Source organism: Hemitrygon akajei, chromosome 10, assembly GCF_048418815.1.
Source record: "Hemitrygon akajei chromosome 10, sHemAka1.3, whole genome shotgun sequence".
Lineage (NCBI taxonomy): Eukaryota > Metazoa > Chordata > Chondrichthyes > Myliobatiformes > Dasyatidae > Hemitrygon > Hemitrygon akajei.
In genome coordinates, this window is record NC_133133.1 from 157,321,681 (window position 1) to 157,342,904 (window position 21,224).

Sequence of the window (21,224 nt, forward strand, 5' to 3'; positions counted from 1 at the left end):
GACATAGGGTAGCCTTGAATTTGCTTGCTTAGAGATCCAAAAACATTACACCTGTATACTGATGACCCGCTTACGCTGCACACCGTCCATAGCTTTTTTTAAATTAACTTGTTTCCCGTAATATAACTGATTTTATTTTACAGCAGGAAATTGGAAAATTTGAATCATTGGGCAATATTTTTTTTCAGAATTGTTTGGCCAGAAATTTGATCATGGTTAATGGTTGACAGTTGTGTTACACCTATTACTTAACCCGGTTCTCTCGAGTGGTCCTCCGTCCAGTCTTTGGGCAGGCTGTATGTTTACAGAGGAGGCACAGTCATTTAATGAAACCAGGCTTGAAGGGCAGGAAGGACCCCACCACTAACTGCATGGTTTAAAAGTATCCTTAATTTCTTGCATGTTTGGTGATGAGAGCTTGTTTGTTGAACTTGCTGAGCGCTGATTATGTACAAAGTTATAGAGTCATATAGCATGAAACAGGTTCTTTGGCCTATCAATTCATGCTGATGTTCAGGTCGCAATTATACTAACCTTTCTCCAATCCTACTTTATAATCTTCACTCTCCTATCAGCTCCTCCACAGATATAATGCCAGGTGCACTCGTAGTGGATAATTTACTCATCAACCTGTAGGTTTTTGGGATGAAGGAGATCACGCAGAGGAAACCATGTTGAATAGTGGTCACCAACCCTTCGATCGCGATCGACTGGTCGATCTTTGAGACTTTCCCAGTAGGTCCCGAAAAAAAATGAAAAATAAATACACAAATACTGTTGAGAGATTCTTTCCGGGTTGCAGGGTTTTAGTTCTGTTCTTTCTGCCCAGTGCGCATGCGTGTAGCTCCCCCGCCACGCACTACACAGTGTACTTCAGTGGTCCCCAACCACCGGGCCGCGAGGAAATGATTGGTCAGCTGCAACTTTCCTCATTCCCTGTCAGCCCATGGTTGAACTTGAACCCACACGAGGTCATCAGTCGCCTAACTGTGCCGTTGCTACCGGCCTGGAGCGCGGACAGACGGGCACTGCCTCTAAACTTGTTTAACACACCGAATGTTCGTGGGGAACCCAGTGCTAAAATATTCGCAGCCAACCTAATTTGGGCTCAGGTTTTCGTAAGTAGTAGAGCAGCTACTGTGCTGCGATCTACTGAAACAAACTTTTGTCGGCCAATAGACCCTACAAGGGGGGCGGGCGCAGGCCTTTTGCTCTCCTCACTCGGTCGGTCATTCACTCCAGACTGTGACCGCCATGGCCCCCCGTACGGGGACCTCCGGCCCTGACCTTGTTCTCTCACCCCACCCACGACCAGCTGTACCTGGCCAAGGCGGCGGGTGGGAGGCTGTCTAATGAGGCAATGAAGCCCTCAAAACTGCTTCGGTACCTGAGTCCAAGCACCCCGCACTTAAAGACAAACCTGTTGAGTTTTCTCAGCGGAAAAAACATGAGCAGCGCGGGTCAGCAGCTAAATGCTGAGAGCTGCGAAAACTAAATTGCGGAATAGACTGGGCACCCTTCAAGTATTGTTGTATTCCCGTCGTGTTTAACACCCCCCCACCGTCGTTCAAAAAAGGGTGGGTACCGCGTGTTTATACATTATTTCTACTTCCGGGTTGCGGGGTTTTACTTCCAGTCTTTTCTGCCCGGTGCGCATGTGTGTAACTAATCGATCTGGGGTCGATCTCACCTTTCACTAAGGCCGAGATAGTGGATCTTGGGCTTAAAAAGGTTGGTGACCACTAATGTAGAAGAAGGTGTAAACGCCGCAAACAATCACATGGTTCAGAGAAGCACTGAGGCTGTAGCTTTGTCACTCTTGTGGCCTAATCATTAAACTAACAAATCAACATGCCAGGCCATATATATCAAACTACAGTCAATACTAAAACAATGGAACTGTTGACTAATCACACTGTGCAGTCCCTTCTGAGCATTTCTTGGAGGAATGCCACTTCCTTTCAGTAGGGGAGGCTGCAGATGGACGGAAACAGCCTTTAGCAACTTTGGGCCTAACTGACCTGGAATTGGACTGCTCTGTCTCACCATTAGTGAAAGCAGACTAGGCTGTCTGGCTGGCTACAAATCTGTTCCAGTGTCAGTGGTTGAAGGAAGGACAGAGCTATTCCCGTATTTTTCCCAGGTGTTACCTCTGTGATTATTGTACTCTGTTGGCAGAAATTACAAGAGTATCTTGGCACTATCAAAGGCTTTTTGAACACTGAAGTCTCACCCTATGCTGGCATAAATCTCACCCCAGATTATACCACAACAAGCCTAGTTCGATAGGCAGGCTTAGACTTGGATAGATTCTGCCTGAGTTGTGATAGAAACAGATGCTTCGGCCTTAATGCTGAATGAGAATTGAGAAGGATGAAGACTGGGCTTCACTGAAGACAGTGTGTAAGTTTGGAGCATATGTTGTTTGACATTCATGGATGTTGATGTGTATGTCCATCATTTGTGGACAGCCTCATTGCAGACATCAGCTAATTTATCTGAATCAGGCATTGGTTTGCAACCTTGCTATGTACTTGAAGACCTACCAGATGAAAATTCTTCCTGTATGTAAACCTTCTGCTGCTGTACATGGACTGCCAGTGTCTGATCTGGTGGCTGAGAGCATCAGAATGACAAAGAACGTGACTTTGCATTCATTGCCGTTTTGTTCAGCCTTCGAGGTCTGAATTGGTTACGTTCTTGGTGAGGGGAAAGGGAGAGGTAAACTAAGTAACTGCATCTTGTAAATTAGCAGAAATTGCAGCACGAGAGGTGAACTAGGGAATGAGAAGAAGATCTCTCATTAACTTCAAAAATCTCTGTATCATCTCTGTTGGCTTCCTGTAGCAGCCTGCTTCTGTCCTCCAGAACACGAAGTCTAACAAGATGGCACTGCCCACCACCAGTTTATATGCTGCCTTTTACAACATCATCTGCATAATTAAGATCAGCATCAAATGCATTCTTTATGTACTTGATGTAATTCATTCAAATTGCCTTGAACTCCATGATAATTTCTTTGGAAGAATGAGATTTATTTTAATGGGGGGGGAATAAAATCAATTTTAATAACTTACCCCCTTCCTCACCTTCTCCATAAACAATGCTTATCTGGAAATACATCCATAGGTATTATGTAATAGTTACTGTATGTTCGATTCTGCCACTGGAATTCATTCCAGGGATGTTGTATGGTATTTATCATAGGTTTTTACATGAATTTTTATCGTCTTCCCTCAAAGAGTTTCAACATTTACCCGCACCCTATTTAAGACAACAGGTCATGCCTGCTGTCATCAATTTCACCGTCTGCATAAGCTAACACTTGCCTGATTAATTCAACTTCAAACCTTCCCCCTGTCTATAAACCATTCAAATGTCTTATTCTTTATTTTTGACACTGTGTTGCCTTCCGTTGCCTCAGCTGCCCTTTAGTGTTTTGACTGAACATTTCTTCCCATTTGCTTAACTGTGTATAGTAGAGCTTTTACATTCAGTCCCACTCTCTGGAGTACTCCCTCTAAACCACCTGCTATTCTTTCGCCTCTCTACTTTGAAAGCTTCTTTAAGCTTATTGAAGTGAACATGTTGTCAGTTATGGCTCACAATTTATTCCCTCTTTATTTTTTTTTCCCTTGTGAACATGTGGGGCATTTTGCTACTTTAGATGCAAATTATTGTTTAAATTATGTTTTTTCCCTGTTTCTGCAATCAGTCGGATACATTTTATGGGGAGAACAGCGAAGAAAATTGGTTGGAGTAAATTACACAACACAAACACAAAAAGGATTTTCACTTTTATTTAAACCAAAACAACTCCGTAATTCTTTCACATTTCCCTTACATGGCCTTAACATCTTAGTAATAAAACTCATTGTGATGCCTTTGGATTATAGCATTAGTGAAATTTCAGGAAAGACATAAAATAGGGTGAGTGGTTTGGAATCCAACTGAGGCTAAAATATCAACTTAGACTACTAAGCAATCCATAATTTTTACCTTTAAGCAGCCGAAACAACGATGATATTAACTCATAGACCCTGCCATGAAGCTAAAGAGCGTATATGGCTTTATTGTAGCAGCTTGCTGAGGGCACAGTGAATGACATTTACAGAGTAATATATATTAGTTCATGTAAATATTTATATATTTGTCATAAAAATATAAAACTGGTAGAGATTTGACTTCAATCAAAATTCATATATGTTACTGTAGTCCTTATCCATTCATTTCTGAGAAATATTTGTGCATGATTTTGCAGGATTAAGCCCTGCAGAGATTCAACAGCTCTGGAAAGAGGTGACCGGCGTGCATAATATGGAAGATGGCGTTTTGAAGCATGGCGGGCTGGATCTCTCCGCCAATAATTCTTCCTCTACTACCTCCACTACCACATCCAAAGCATCACCACCTATAACTCATCATTCGTTAATGAATGGACAGACTTCAGTCCTCACATCAAGAAGAGACAGGTAAAAACCAAAGATGTATTAACAAGCTTAATTTGCATATAAGAACTGTATATCTAAAACCTAGCAATCACAAACTTTTCAATAAGTTGGCTGTCTTGTTTCCTTACTTGCCCAATCAGTGGTAATCATACATGTTCAGAATCAGAGTCAGGTTTAATATCACTGGCATATGTTTTGAAATTTGTTAACTTTACAGCAGTAGTACAATGAGATACATGATAAATATTAAAAACTGAGTTACAATAATTTTATTTATTATATATAATAGTTAAGTTAAAATAAGTAGTGCAAAATAACAAATAAGAAAGTAGTGAGGCAATGTTTATAGCTTCAATGTTACTTATGTGTGTAACTGTTTGGAGTCAATTATAATCACAAGATACGTTTTGTTCTCACATCTGCTCTAAACACTCCTTTTTGGTTTTCACTGTTTACAACGTTGCTGTTCATTCCTCCCGAAATTAACAAACTTTTCAATAATAGACTGAGATGTCACTCTAAGGCCAGATTATAATTTCTCCCTCTTCAAATTATTTATTACTTAATTTGTTCTTGCTTATAGAATTGTGATTTCTTTGTTGAAGTCATTCTGCACCAAGATTTTTGAAAGAGCATCACCTTATCACAAACAAATTGAAATAATATTCTTCTTGCGTTTACAATTCCATGTGCCAATTGCATTGAAGCTTATTTGCCATTTTTGTGTGAAGTAACTGAGTCAACCTCTTTGTAGCTCCACAAATTTGTTATTTATTGATTAATTGATTGAGATACACCGTGGAGTAGGCCCTTCTGGCCCTTCGAGCCATGCCACCTAGCAACCACCGAGTTAACCATAGCCTAATCATGGACAATTTACAATGACGAATTAACCTACTAATTGGTATGTCTATGGACTATGAGACAAAATCAGAGCACCCGGCAGAAACGCACATGGTCACAGGGGAATGTACAAACTCCTTACGGGCAGTGTTGGGAATTGAACCTGGGTCGCTGGTACTGTAAAGCATTGTGATAACCACTACACTACCATGCCACATTTTTTGAAGTAATGTGCTAGTAAGTATATACTCTGGTGCCTAGTGGTGACCTGAAAGAAAACCATGCACTGAGATCTAATGACATCAAGCCTGCCAAAGTCAGCTTTCTTTTGCGGATGTTTGATCATGTAGGATACTTCACATCCATGAGCAAATAAACACAATTTCTATACACACAATGTAGCAGAAAAGAAAACTCTGTTTTTAACTTAGTGTTTTAAGTATTTATGGAATCGTTTATTTGTTAGGTGTCCTGTTGTATGACATGGGCGATCATGGTTTTTCCATGACCATGATCTTGGCAAAGTTTTATTCAGAAGTGGTTTGCCATTGCCTTCTTCGAGGCAGTGTCTTTACAAGAGAGGTGATCCCAGCCATTATCAATACTCTTCAGAAATTGTCTGCCTGGCATCAGTGGTTGCATAACCAGGACTTGTGATATGACCCTGACCAAAGGGGCTAAGCAGGTGCTACTCCTTGTTAAGGGGTGACCTGCAGGCTAGCAGAGGGAAGGAGCACCTTACCCCTCATTTGGTAGAGATGTTGCCACCCAAATTTTTGGAATACAAAACTATAATTGAAATGTAGACAGAAAATTAAAGTAGGAGCTAAAATATATTGAGCTGTTTTGGGAAAAAATAGTGATTGAAAAGTGAATAATATTTAGAACTTTTTGTCGAAGGCTACTATAAATCATATGATTTTGCTAAATAGCAGTTACAGTTCAGTACACCTTAACAAGTCTCATTTAGATCTCTTAAAACTGTATGTGTGATTTTTAAGGAAACCATCAATTTAAAATAGTTCATAAATTGGGTAACTTTAATCAATTCTCTGATTTATTTTTGATTTTAATGCTGTGCCTTCTCTGTGAAACACTCCACAATTGACCACATCAACAATGTGCTGGAATCCTGATCACACAATCATTGTTATTTTGCTGCCATTATAACCACATTTTCTTGCCCATTATATTTATTTCCTGCCTTCCTCTCTGTCAACTAATCATCTTTAGCTTTATTCTACAGCATGAAGAGAATGGACGTCCATTGATTCATGTTCCAGTATACATTTGCTTTTTGCCAGTGATCAGAAACCATGCAGTATTCGCTTTACCTGGTGTTCCCAACCTGGGATACACTGACCCCTCAGTTAATGATAGGGGTCAAGGTTGGGAACCCCTGTGCTCATCTCTCCTCTGGCTGATACACTTTGGCTTTGCTTGTTATTCTTGCAGCAACATAAATCAACAGTCTGGTGTCTCATCATTGTATTAAGGCACTTCAAAGTGATCACCATTGTATTAATATTAATGCTTTCATCCATTATGCCAACAAGATACCATTACAAATACAAGGTCTATGTTTCATGTTTCCACGTTTGACTATTGTTTCTCTTATTTAATTTGGGGAAGATGAAGATGGAGATTGGAAGTGACGAGCCGGTATAGAATGGTGGGCGAGGATGGGAGTTTGGGATGGTTGCCAAGTACAGATGAGGTTTTTTTTCCCCCAGGATTAGGAAACTTCCAGTTTGTTTCCACAACATCAACAAATTATCTTCCCTAATAAGATAGCTACCATTGAAGTAGCTTCCAGTTGTACAGTAGATTTACAGGTTCTTCAGGTTTAATCTGCAAAGGAATCAAAATGAATGACATGATTGAATAGAATCAGAAGAAATAACTTCTTTGTGAATTCTGTGGTACGATGAGCTTAAACAGAGAATTCCCAAAACTGGGCTACTAGTTATGCATGTAATCATTCTGATGTTCGTAATTTTATCATTTCATGTAGACAATTGGTGGCCAGAAGGAGAAAGCATTTCCAGGATCTGCAGAATCTCTGTGTTTAAGAGAAAGCATTGATGTTTAATCTGCCAATCCAGGTTCATAAGAGTGAATTCTCTTTAGATGAACTGATGTGTCACAAAGCTTGAAGGTGACTTTGATTGGTGTTTACTAGTCCATTTGGGGAAGTGAGTGAAGGCAATGAGAATCTCTGCTTTACCTTTTGTACAAGTTGACATAATCAGAATATGGTATAACAGAATTTTAATCTGTTCTCAACTGTTCTCAACTGTTCTAATCTGTTCTATCTACTTAACATAGGTCCTCTGCCACACTTTTAGTCTTTGAAGAGCAGGTTTTTATTCAAGTGTGTCTATAATTTCTTCCATCAAATTGTACATCTAAAATCTAAGTCCTTCAGTTTTTGTTTAGACCTAATCAACATGATTCTATATCCTATGGAAGATATTAATGTTAGTTATTCATCTAATGCAGATAGTTTACACTTTAAAATAATTGAAGACACTTTTTTAAAAAATATGTGAGTGAGTGTCACCTGTGCCTTAGTGGTAGTACTCCATTCATTGAAGATTGTTGTATGCTCAAGATCAAACTGAGGAATCTGAGTCCATAACCTATTTTGGCTATTTTGTAATACTGAGCGAATGTTGTTCTTCTGGAAGAGCTGCATTTTGATAGTGTCAGACTGAGATACCACTGCCTTCTGAAGAGAATGTTAAAGATCCCAACATATTATTCACAGGAGAGCCGAGGGTTCCCTTGGTGTCCTGACCAAAATGCATTGCCCAAACAACATTAAAATAGAGGATCAGTTATTGTCAAATTGTCATATGTAGGAAGCTTTGCTTTAGAAAAGTTGACTATATTGCAACTGTTGCAAGACACCACTGAGCTATATCCATAAGCAATTAATTGTAAAGCACTTTAGAAAAAAATGTTAGCCTTAGATTATAAAAAAGTGGTATAAGGATTCTGGCCTTTTGTTTTGAAGTGGTACAGTGGCATGCAAAAGTTTGGGCACTCCTGGTCAAAATTTCTGTTACTGTGAATAGCTAAGCGAGTAAAAGATGACCAGATTTCCAAAAGGCATTAAGTTAAAGATGACATATTTCTTTAATATTTTAAGCAAGATTACTTTTCTATTTCCATCTTATACAGTTTCAAAATAACAAAAAAGGAAAAGGGGCCCGAAGCAAATGTTTGGGCACCCTGCATGGTCAGTATTTAGTAAGACCCCCTTTGGCAAGTATCACAGCTTGTAAACGCTTTCTGTAGCCAGCTAAGAGTCTTTCAGTTCTTGTTTGGGGTTTTTCGCCCATTCTTCACTGCAAAAGGCTTCTAGTTCTGTGAGATTCTTGGGCTGTCTTGCATGCACTGCTCTTTTGAGGTCTATCCACAGATTTTCAATGATGTTTAGGTCAGGGGATTGTGAGGGCCATGGAAAAACCTTCAGCTTGCGCCTCTTGAGGTAGTCCATTGTGGATTTTGAGGTGTGTTTAGGATCATTATCCTGTTGTAGAAGCCATCCTCTTTTCATCTTCAGCTTTCTTACAGACAGTGTGATGTTTGCTTCCAGAATTTGCTGGTATTTAATTGAATTCATTCTTCCCTCTACCAGTGAAATGTTCCCCATGCCATTGGCTGCAACACAAGCCCCAGGCATGATTGATCCACCCCCGTGCTTAACAGTTGGAGAGGTGTTCTTTTCATGAAATTCTGCACCCTTTTTTCTCCAAACATACCTTTGCTCATTGCGGCCATAAAGTTCAATTTTAACTTTATCAGTCCACCGGACTTGTTTCCAAAATGCATCAGGCTTGTTTAGATGTTCCTTTGCAAACTTCTGATGCTGAATTTTGTGGTGAGGCCACAGGAAAGGTTTTCTTCAGATGACTCTTCCATGAAGGTCATATTTGTGCAGGTGTCGCTTCACAGTAGAACAGTGCACCACCTCTCCAGAGTCTGCTAAATATTCCTGAAGGTCTTTTGCAGTCAAACGGGGTTTTTGATTTGCCATTCTAGCAATCCTATGAGCAGTTCTCTCAGAAAGTTTTCTTAGTCTTCCAGACCTCAACTTGATCTCCACCATTCCTGTTAACTGCCATTTCTTAATTACATTATGAACTGAGGAAACGGCTACCTGAAAATGCTTTGCTATCTTCTCATAGCCTTCTCCTGCTTTGTGGGCATCATTTATTTTAATTTTCAGAGAGCTAGGCAGCTGCTTAGAGGAGCCCATGGCTGTTGATTGTTGGGACAAGGTTTGAGGAGTCAGGGTATTTATAAAGCTTTGAAATTTGCATCATCTGTCCTTTCCTAATAATGACTGTGAACAAGCCATAGCCCTAACAAGCTAATTAAGTCTGAGACCTTGGTAAAAGTTACCTGAGGGCTCAAATCTCTTGGGGAACTTTTGCATGCTACTCCTTTCCTTTCTTTCACTGTAAAATTGTACAAAACAAAAATAATACACAAATCTTGCTTAAAATGTGAAAAGAATGTTTCATCTTTAATTTTATGATTGTTGGCGATCAGTTCATCTTCTACTCACTTAAATATTCACAGTAACAGAAATTTTGACCAAGGGTGCCCAAACTTTTGCATGGCACTGTACATGTACATAAAATCACTGGCGTAAGAGTTGGTTTGCTTTTGCAGTTGGTATGAATTTTTGAATTGAAATAGTACCTCTGTATATCCCTCAGGTAAAGGATTTCATGCAAAATGCATTATCAATCCATTAAACAGCTTTTTTTTTTTAGCTCAAACGCTCCATACAAATGTGTTAAGCTTGAAGGAACAAAGAAACGCCCTAACTCTTAATCATAAAATTCTTTTGAAAAAGAACACAATTTTATTGACGTAGAAAATCATTCATTCTTGAACAACAATCCCCATAAATTGTAAAGTGATAGAACATCTCTAACAGAATCAAAACTCATTACCTGTTTCTCCTGTGCATCAAAACAGCAATTGTAAATGATCTCTAGATCTCATTTTAGACTACAATAAACTTCCTTTAAACAAATCTCAAACATACGTGGTAGTTTGAAGTGGTAGTACTCCGATAAAACTGCCAACAACTGAGTTGAATAGGATTTTCTCCAAAGTTGCATCCAAGTATGAAATTATTATTAGCAGCACTAGATATGTTTTTGCAAGTTTATATTTGGAAAGAATTTATTACAATATTAAAGCTATCTAATTATTATGAAAATAAAACAAATGTAAAAATTGACATTTTTGTCCCTTTGTTTTGTTTCTCTAATCAATCTCTTACTTATCTGTTGAATATATTCTGCTTTTTACTAAAGAAAAAGATATCTGTTTACTCTTTCTTCAGTGCCCTGAATGGTACTAGCAAAAAAAGACCCACCAGTTGGCTGAAACCTCTTACAAATGTCAAGTTTTCATTCTGTTTGAACCAGCAAATCTAAATATTGATACACAACTTTTGACCTGATGGTCTAGAATCAAACAATGAATCTAGAATCACAGATATTTGATAGATATGACTTGATGTGCTTAAGAATACAACTTGTCGATAAGTGCAGAAAGAGTTAATGAATTTTTTAAAAAATTGTAGAAGGCTGCAAGTAGACACCCAGCCATCCCTTCAGTTCTGCAGTGTCTGTATTGAAGACTGATTTGCTCCTCTGCATTGATGTGGCTGCCACTGAAACAATGGGAAATCTTTTTTTAAATGACTGTTTTGCTGTGAGAAATCTAAGTGGTTTAAAAAAGTAAATTGGGATTTCAACAAAAGCTGTTGGTTTGCAAATTTTACAAATGTGGGAAAATGTTGATTATTCATTGCTGTCTTTTCATTCTGTTCATCAAACATCACCTAAGACACCATTAATATGTCGCATATGCTTTCATAAAGTATAGCAACCTCATTTCCTTACACTTCACACACGGGGAAAAAAATCACTTCCATAAACGGAATCAGTTGTGTACAGCTGACGTGTGTGCACACAGGAGGGAAATCGCAGGCCTATTCCATTGAAGCAAATAGGTAATATACAATATTTTAATAGCATTCATTGACTATCAGTGAAAAATTAAGGCAAATATGAGGTTTTTATTTTCGAATGTTTAGATTTTGACATTCCTAATTAACCACTAAAGTGTCCTCATTTAACAATGCAACATACAATGCCCAGTCAAAAAATTATGTCTGATTGCTTTTCAGCAGCAGTTCATATTTACACAATAAAGGAAATAGCTTAACACAATGTCTGCTCATTAAACACTTGTGAAAATAATTACTTTGCTGCACTTGCTAATACATAAATTTCAACTATGAGATTGTATGGAAAAATAAAATATAATTTTAAGTTATGTTCGGTTAATGTTTTTGCATAGTGAGTGTCCTCATTATTATCACATACAATTCAATATGTCACAGCTTCTTAAAATAGCCTATATCAAGTGAATATACTCTTATCGTACTCCCAGAGTTGAATTTTATGTAGAGTGAAGGTTAAAATTATTGTGTTTCTGCTGTGATGACTGTATTCAGCATTTTGATGTGAAAAATCTTAAATCAGTGTCACCTGGCTAAATAATCAGGCAGTGTTATGCAGTCATCCCATTTTCTTTCACTCTTTATTAACAGCCATCTTTGGCTCTCTTTCTTTCCTAATTGGAACATCATACAGCCTTGGCAGTTGTACTATTCAATAGAATGATTAATTTTTCCTGACTGTTCTGAGCTCAATTGACCTGTTTTGACCCATTTGTCACTGATCGTAACCTGACAGGCGCTAGCAGCCTCCAACGATTATGGCTTTTGAGATTAATCTGACACCGTTTTATCCTGCTGCAGCTCATCACATGAGGAAACTGGGGCCAGTCATCCTCTCTACGGCCATGGTGTCTGTAAATGGCCTGGATGTGAAAGTATTTGTGAAGATTTTGGACAGTTTTTGAAGTAAGTTTACCAGTCATTCAGATTATTTCTGCATTCAAGTTTGCATTAGTTGTCCCACATGCAAAGAACATCTTATAATTGCTAATGGTCCAGTGATGTTCCATTACACAATATACAATCTGTTTTGTATATCTTGTGTGTTCTAACCATCCAACTTGTTCAGAATTTGATTATTGAAAAAAATAAACCTTTCTCCAAAATTTCATAAATTATCCATTTGATTTGCAGCTTAATAAATAAAATGAATCCTAATGGCAAACTTTAATGATTTAAGTATATGAATGAAAGTACGAATTTAAAATTGCCCACTGTTCTGAAAATGGACAGTGAAATTAAAATCAATGTACAACTGCAACAGCTTAGTGACAGAGGCATCTGGATTGTTCATTCTTGTTCTCTTTCTCTGGTATGGGTTGTAGGCAGTTTGTATAGATGAGTAACTTCACAATTTGAGAATCCCTTGTTGTCATGGTGCAACTAACAGGGTGAATGAACTGTTCATGCTCCATCAACAATTTAGTTAATTAGCTCATTTGTAATTGCATTGCTTTATTGCCAGGATGTTAGCAGGAACATCAAAGAAGATGTGTTTACAGTACTGTAGACCACGGGGTATTGCAAAACAGTTCAGCACCAAGAAAGAAACAGAAGATAATGCATTGATCTCAAAATGACATGCAAATAAACTGGCCAAGAAATAAAAGAAGACGTTGTGTTGGATTGATATTTAATCATATTTTACTAACTAATATACTAAATTCCATTTGTGATGAGGAAACAGGTATTTTGGTTATTACTGCAATATTAGCAAACATTTTGGAAAAAATGTTGCGTAAGTTATTGCCAAAATCTAATACAAGAGTTAAGAATTAAACAATACTGTGCTGTTTGATTACCATCTGTGAAATTATATTAACCATGTAACCACAATCTCAGTGTTTTATGAATGGATTCACATGTTAAGGGTTAAACTTGATCTAGATCTACCTTGCAGATGTACAGAAATTGTAAATAGTATAATTAATAATATACATAATGCATAATTAAATCAATATTTGATATATCTATATAGAGTTAAAGCTTCACTAGAAATTGTAAAAAAAACCTTAAATGTCATAATCAATATCTTAAAATGGTGTGATGTGTGCACATTAAACATTGTAAGAAATTTCCAATCCATTTGTGCTTTATAGCTATATTTACAAAAACCCTCTTTAGCATCCTTGGAGTATTCTAATTTATAATTGTAAATAGACCAGTGCATACAATTCAGAAATACTGTTGTACTGAAAACAGATGCCTGAATCTTCAGATGGTGCCCCATTTCTCACAGAGATGTTATAACACTAATTCTAATCCACAATCTAGGTTATTGACAATTTTTTGCTTTAAAACAGATTTAGATTTCTATTAAATACTTCTTAGTTAAGAGACACACTGTTTTCCAATCCATTAACTTTATAGTGAAAAACAGAATTAAAGGCTGCAGCTTTCCAAGCATGTTATGTGTAACTCAGAATAGCAGTTAAGTCATTAAGGTGGTTGGGCCTTAGAGCATTCCTAATCTAAACGCATATCCTCATAAAAGGAAAGAAAAAGCACACTACTGGTTTGCAATAGAGTTAATGCAAGTATACAGTACTACAATAAAAAATTAATAAAGCATGCTTACTATTGGAATAAAAAACCTATCCAGGCCAATGTTGTGGATTCACATAGTTGACTGATGGAAATTTCTAAGGGAATCTTGTCTGGTTGCTGAAGTGGAACTTCTCTTAACTAAGAAGCAGTTTAGAGTTTTTCTCTTAAAATACAGTTACACAAAAGCATTTGGAAAGGGGATTACAGTAGAAAACACACTGCTGCTGTCTTGCTTTTCTGATAATGGAATGGATTTTGGGTGAAGTGAAGAATAACATCTGAGGAATTGAATGTTTTTTTTATCTTTACATTGGTGAGGTAGTGTGTTTACTGTCTAGTGTAGGTATGATATAAACTGAATCAATGAGAAAACCAAGGAATTTTGTGTATCCCATTTTCAGTTTAATTATTTCATTGAAACCATTTGACTTTATAATATGTATTATGGTGTAAACTTCTAACAGTTTCAAAACAGTCATTATTAAATAGGCTGTGCAACATCTTTAGATATATTATACTTCATACTGTTTGGATGTTTGGGCTGGAGCTGATTACTGCCCCCTAGTGTGACAAGGTCATTTCTCATTTACAATAAACAATTGCTATAAGTCAGAAAACACCTACGATAAAGGCTTAAATTAGTTTATTTTTCTCTGTTTATAAAACAGTCATATAAACAGTTGTGCAAGCCAAGCATTATCAAAGACTTTTCAGTGCATTAAGTAGAGATGACAAAAGCTAATCATTTTGCTGTTCATTTAGTAAGATGTCATTAGATTCTTGCTAACATTTAAGAATATATTTCCATTATAAGTTTATAAGACATATAGCTAACCTGAAAAGTTTGGAAGAATGGTATAATTTATTTGTAAGCTATCCCAGTGATAAAAGAATATAGTGTGTGTGTGTGCGTGTGTAGAATTTAAAAAAAAATACAGGATCAAACTGATGTCCCAGAAAGAAGTACTATAAAGAAAGTCAGTTAAGATTTTTCAATTTCCTAACCTGTATGTAGCAGATTACTAACATGAGAATCACAGTACAAAGAATGGTGGTGTTTTAATCTAATGGAGATAACATTGTTAGTGTCAGAAAAAGCCGTTTTGTGCCAAAAGAGATATAGCAGTGTGATCACCATTGTTCAGGGATAAATATAAAGAAAAAAGTCTTTCCTTTGAAGACGCTCAAGCTTAGCATGACATCTTCATCAACAAAAACTGACCAGAATCCATTATGTCTTAAGCCTAGCTATATGTATAATATATCTCAATTAGCAACAGAATAGAGACTGTTTCTACTATTCGTGGTTGATTTAAATACTTAATATAAATAATAGTTTCATTAACATTAGAGTACCAAGAAAATTAAATTATTTGGACTCCTTTTAAAAATAATGGTATGCATTATCCAAAGGAAAAAAAGAATTAGAAGTTGTGTTCATAGGTGTGCTGGAAATACTAATCCAGTTTATTTTGTAACCTTTTTAAACAGTGCTTGGTAGAAAGCTAAATAATGTATAGTTATGTAGAATCAGATACAGAAGCTGATTGCTTCCACTTTGGATTCTAATCTGTATTAACTAAGCAGAATATTTTTTTCCAGAAATTCTGCTGCGGAAAATATTTACCTTGTACGAGTGTGCATGGTGGATCGATTTGGCGTGTAACTTTTGTGCATTTGTCGGACTATAAACTGGTGTGCGGCTGTGCAAAATGTCCAACAGCTTTGAATTAGCATGCATGCAACTAGAGAATATTCTGATAGTTTTGTGAGGTTTCTTGTACTTGGAGAATATTTAACTCAGTTTAAAGCAAACTGACTTTTGACCAAGAAACCAAAAAGCATTCCTCATTTTCCTATGACAAAATATAAATCAGAGTTACCAAGTCAGATAATAATTTGATTTTATTCTGTATTTTCTATGAAGATGCCTTCCAAAAGAATTAGAAGCAGTTTGACCAGTAGATAAAAATAAAGTTAATTCTCTCATGTAAATGAGGAATGCACAGAACTAACGGTGTGAAAAAATGGAAAATATGATAAAACCAAACAGTATCCTGCATTAAATGGTGAAATTCATTTTCCAAGATATGTTAGATTATCTTAGTTGTAATATTAATCAGTTTCAACTTTTTATAGATTCTGTTTATCAAGAGGATTAGTAATTTTAAAAGAGAGTCACAAAAATCAGATTGGATTATTTTTTGCTTTACTGCACTGCTTCAAAAGTGTTTTAATTAATAATGTGAATAAGTTGATATGCTAATCATATTCAAGTTTCACACTTAAGCTTCAGGTCTAGCTGAATCAAGTATCTAGCAAAAGGCTTTCATATCCCTTTACTGAATGGTAGACAACCACATCATTTATTCCATTTTGAAAACAAAAATCAATATACCTATAAAGTGACCCATAAATTAGAGCTAGCTCATGGAATGTTTGTACAGTGCTGGCTTTTTGAAGGCACCCTTTGCATTTTTCCTTCACCTTTGTATTTGAACTGGAGTCACTGTAAGAGGCTCATTAGGGGACATTAGGGACTTCAGCTAACCAGAATTCCAGAGACTGCTTTCCTCTTATTAATGCATAGCAAAGTAGGATGCACTTAAATATTTCATAGGCATTCAGTAATTTGTGTGTAATCGCCTTGTTAGCAGACCAGTAGAAGTAGAACGGGTCTGTGAAATGGTGTTAGAGATTGCATGGGTAATTTATAGACCTTTGACATTGGAAATAGCTGTTATTGGAGACCGGAATGAAGCTGTGAAATAGAACTGGCAATAAGTAGAAAACTTAATAAAGGTTTTGTAACAAGCATCTATGGGGATAACAACCCACTTGGTCGTTTTGAAGCAGCTATAATTTATGACATATGCAATATATCAAGTGCATGCGATAGCATTATGGAGTATTGAAATGAAAAGGGTATTTGCAACATTAGGTCCAACTTCCTGCTAGGGATGTGATTAAATGATTAATGAAATGTCCCTTTGCATATGCATTTTGAAACAGCAATTAAGCACAGACTGAAAAAAAAACCACCAATCCTATCATTTTTCAGCTTATCTCATTCTTGTTATATAAATCACAGAGAATTTGTGAGGAGCAATATGTCTGACCTGAAGTGGTTACTAAAGCATGAAAGAGACTCATCATTTCTGTATAAAATAATCATAAATAAATAGGTTAATAATTTAAGCCTATGAAAGATCTCTTGATTTATTATTGTGGAGTCTTATTTATACCTTTTCTTTGGTTGTGTCCAATTTTGCAAGAATGATTGGCATAATTAAATATGAGAATGAATAGACACTATTATTTTGCTCATTGCTGGTAAACAATAGCAAGGAAAGGAGACAGCAGATGTAGCAGAAAAAAATGCATGGAATATTGCGTGTTCATTGATCTGACAGAGTTTATACTTTAAATAATAAGAGGGCTGCAAGCTAGCCTATAATTACAGAAAGGAAAGTGGCAGCTTTGGCATTTCCAAACTCTATGTCATTTTAAGGGTGCTTTGTGAATTTGTCATCAATAATAATTTCGACAGAGAGGCATTGCTTCACATAACTTTGCAAAGACCTTCCTTTTTTACTTTCATTTAACGCAACGGAGCTTGTATTGGAATTTAAATCTTTTGATTTCCATTGAAAATTGAACCAAGACTCTGACTGTGGTGTAGCATTGCCACTATTTTCAGCTTTGTTCTTTGTAGTGATGTTAACAAACGTGAGCAGATGTCATTGTTATATAGTGTAGGTTGACGGGCGATGCCGATAACTATTTTCATGCTTGCAGTGGTTGCAAAGCAGTAATGGCTTAGCTAACTGCAGTTTTCTACAACTGCTGTAGTGTAGTTGAAGGGCATTTTTTGTTTTATTATATTTTAATTATTCATTAAGATTCACATATAGAAAATGTGAAGGCTGCATATTTTCTAAAGACTTGCCTAATTTAACAAACTAGAATTGTTTATATCCATTCTCATTTTTTTTTTGTGAGAGATAGCTTTATATGACCATCATTAATGTGTGCACCTTGAGAGTGGGTGTTGGTATGTAGGAATTTGGATGTCCAATCTTTTGCTCTCTAGATATGGACATGTACTAATCTTCAGAAATGAATATTATGGCTGATTTTCTGCTCTATCACTGAGGTTCAGTTTTAATCTAGGCCTGAAATCATCTCACATGATACAGACCAAGGACTGACCTGGGACCTTCCTAGTCAGCTGCTTACTGGTTAAACTCACTGAACCACAGGGGAGCATTGTCATTTAAATATAAATACATCTTGAAATGTGCTACAACTTATGAAATTGTAATATAAGTGCTTGAGAGTGCAGTGTATAAAAGCTGGAGATGCCATTTCTAAACTCTGTTGGGAGGAGTGGGGAAATTCAGAAAACACTCTCTTTAAAGATTACATTTCAGTTTTATTTTAGATTTTCTTAAATCAAATCTATTTTCAATCAATTTTTTAATTGGAAGTCCTCTCAGTTCCTTGCTGTCTTATTCCAGCACATTTAAACACTTACCTCCTTGTCATTTCTTTAACCAAGGTGATATTCAGCTATTTGTTTACTTTTTAAAGTTTTTCCTATGTAAAAGAACAAAATCATATCTCTGCTAAAGAAATGTTACATACAAGATTTGAAGATATTAGTTGAAAGCAGTGTGCTTTCTTTTGCATCTAGGTCACTTGTCCTTTTAGTTAGATCATTCAATATGCCACAGCTCTCTTTGTGCAGGACTACTCAAGAACATATTCTCATTGCCAAATCTTATAGGTATCTGAATGATCTTTACTTTTTTGCACTTGCCCAAGATTTTATAACCAAAGCTTAGTGACACTTATGAATTATTTCATAATTTGTTTTACCTTTCAGTTCTCTCCAGTGTTCACCAAGATTTTAGCCCATTACTTTGAACACAATGTGTTAATAACATTATTTTTATTTGCATTACAATTTGTGTTCTTAGTAGACTGATTTTCTTTCTAAGCATTTTAAAAACTTTCATCCATAAGTTTTAATAACATTTAATGGCTCTTGGCCTATAGTCACTGGAGTTTAGAAGAATGAGGGGAGATCACATTGAAACCTATTGAATATCAAAAGGCTTAGAAAGAGTAGATGTGGAGAGGATGTTTCCTATAGTGGGTGAGTCTAGGACCAGAGGGCACAGCCTCATTACAGAGGTATGTCCATTTAGAACCGAAATGTGGAGGAATTTCTTTCGCCAGAGGAATCTGTAGAATTCATCACCTCAGATGGCTGTAGGGACAAGTCTTTGAGCATATTTAAAGCAGAGGTTGATAGGTTCTTGATTAGTCAGGGTGTCAAAGGATATGGGGAGAAGGCAGGAGAATGGGATTGAGAAGAATATTAAATCAGCCATGTTGGAATGGTGGAGCAGACTCCATGGGGTGGTTGGCCTAACTCAGCTCCTGTCTTCTGATCTTATGGTCTCATTCTTGTCAGAGAAGCTTCATAACAAGGATTAACTACTTCTCAATTGTAGCACTGGTATGGAAATAAATATTCTAGTTAATCTGCTCACAAAATGATGGGTAGAAGTGGCAGATCCAGGTTTGAAATATAATTTGGCAATACAAACTTATATGACATTTTACAAACTAATCATAACACTATTATATTACTGAAAATATTATGCGCTAGTTTTGATCCTTTTAAATTGTAATACTTTCCATATGGAATTAGGATTACTTTTCATATGGAGGATAAAGACAAACATGTGCTAATTGGGCTAATTGGCTATTTCCATCTGGCATTTTCTATAAAGTTCTCTGGGATTTCATCTTTCAATATTTTAAATGAAACTTGAGATCAAGTGAATATTACGTAGTAATTTAAAGTTAGAGTTGTCACTTGTGTCTTAATTAAATACTTAGTAGATGAGGCTCAGTGAAATTCAATAATCTAGAGGAAAGTTAAGAAACTTTGCTGAGACCAAGTTGGAATTATATTTGTGAGGATAACTGTCACTAAAAAATACTCCTATTCTGGCAATACCAACTGGTAGGGTTGAGACATGAGATTAATAACTACATTTTCCAATAGTAAAGTTCAACCGTGGTGCCAAAATCAAAATAGTAACTTTGTTCTTAAAACTGTATGTTGAAACTTTGTAAAATATTCTCACAAATAATAGACTGAGCATTGCCAAAATATACCAAGAAATACTAATGCTAGTTCGTGGAAAGGAAATGTGTACATGGAGATTCAAATGAAAAGTAAAGGCATGCTTTGAATTGGAGGGAGTGTAAAATGCATTTACTTTGATTTTTTGGTGATTGGTGAAATTGATGAACTTGCTGAAACCAAGTGTGGAGGGAGTGTAAAATGCATTTACTTTGATTCTTCGGTGATAAATGAAATTGATGAACTTGCTGAAACCAAGTGTGCAAATTCTGTCTCTTTAGCCTCTTCAGAAAGTTCTACTGAACTAGATTCGCGGGTTCACATTGTGTCATAAAATTGGGATTGGGTTGATTTGCTGCTATCAGTATGTTGAAATGCCCTTTGTATGAAATTGTACAGCATTCAGTACTGTGCAAAAGGCTTAGGCACCGTAGATTTTTTTAACATAGATTTTGTTCTAGATGTTTATTTTTGTCTTTCACATTAGTATGTCAGTAGAAAAGAGCCCATTTTAGATTTCCAAACATTCGTTTTCCAAAAATCTAAATATTACAGAGAAAGTTTTGCATTTTGTTAAAGAAAGTAACATTTTAAGTAATAGACCACTTTTCAAATAAAAATTTGATTTCTTTATAGGTATATAGCCCAGTGCATGATTGAGCAATGATCAATGATATAATGAGTTGAATGAATTAAACTGATTAACTGAATGAGAAATGAGTGTAGAAGGAATCAAAGTGGGTGAAAGATAACCAAACTAAAAGGTGATGGTTGTTAGATTGACAGTTTAACCTTCAAATGATCAATTCTTACACAGTGGTAAAACTGAGCATAGCAACAAGACACAAGATGGTTATCCTTCATTAGCAGGCCCTCTTCCAAGCAGAAAATAGTGGCAGATATGAGTTTCAAGATGTGCTGTCTAAGCTCTTCTGAAGAAGCATAAAGAAATGGGCAAGATTGAGGACCAGAAACAGTGGTTGGCCATGGTTGGAACAGCCGAGAGATACATCAAACTGACGTCCCTTCTAAATCAGAAGTCCAGCACTGCTATCAGCACTGAACTCACAGAAACCACTGGAATCCCAGTATCCCCTCTACAGTCCAGAGAAGTTTTATCAGAGGTGATCTTCATGGAAGAGTTTTTGCCAAAAAGCCATTC

The 21,224-nt window shown here is 36.4% G+C and overlaps 1 protein-coding gene across 18 annotated transcripts in view; it reads left to right on the forward strand.

Annotated features, from left to right (window-relative positions):
• Positions 1–21,224, forward strand: part of foxp2 (forkhead box P2) — a 739,530-nt gene that overhangs the window by 668,600 nt on the left and 49,706 nt on the right. For all 18 annotated transcript variants that reach the window (XM_073059492.1, XM_073059478.1, XM_073059475.1 and 15 more), the window contains 2 exons: positions 4,262–4,472; positions 12,154–12,258. In XM_073059492.1, coding sequence (XP_072915593.1) covers positions 4,262–4,472; positions 12,154–12,258 — 316 coding nt within the window. The remainder of the gene's footprint in view (positions 1–4,261; positions 4,473–12,153; positions 12,259–21,224) is intronic.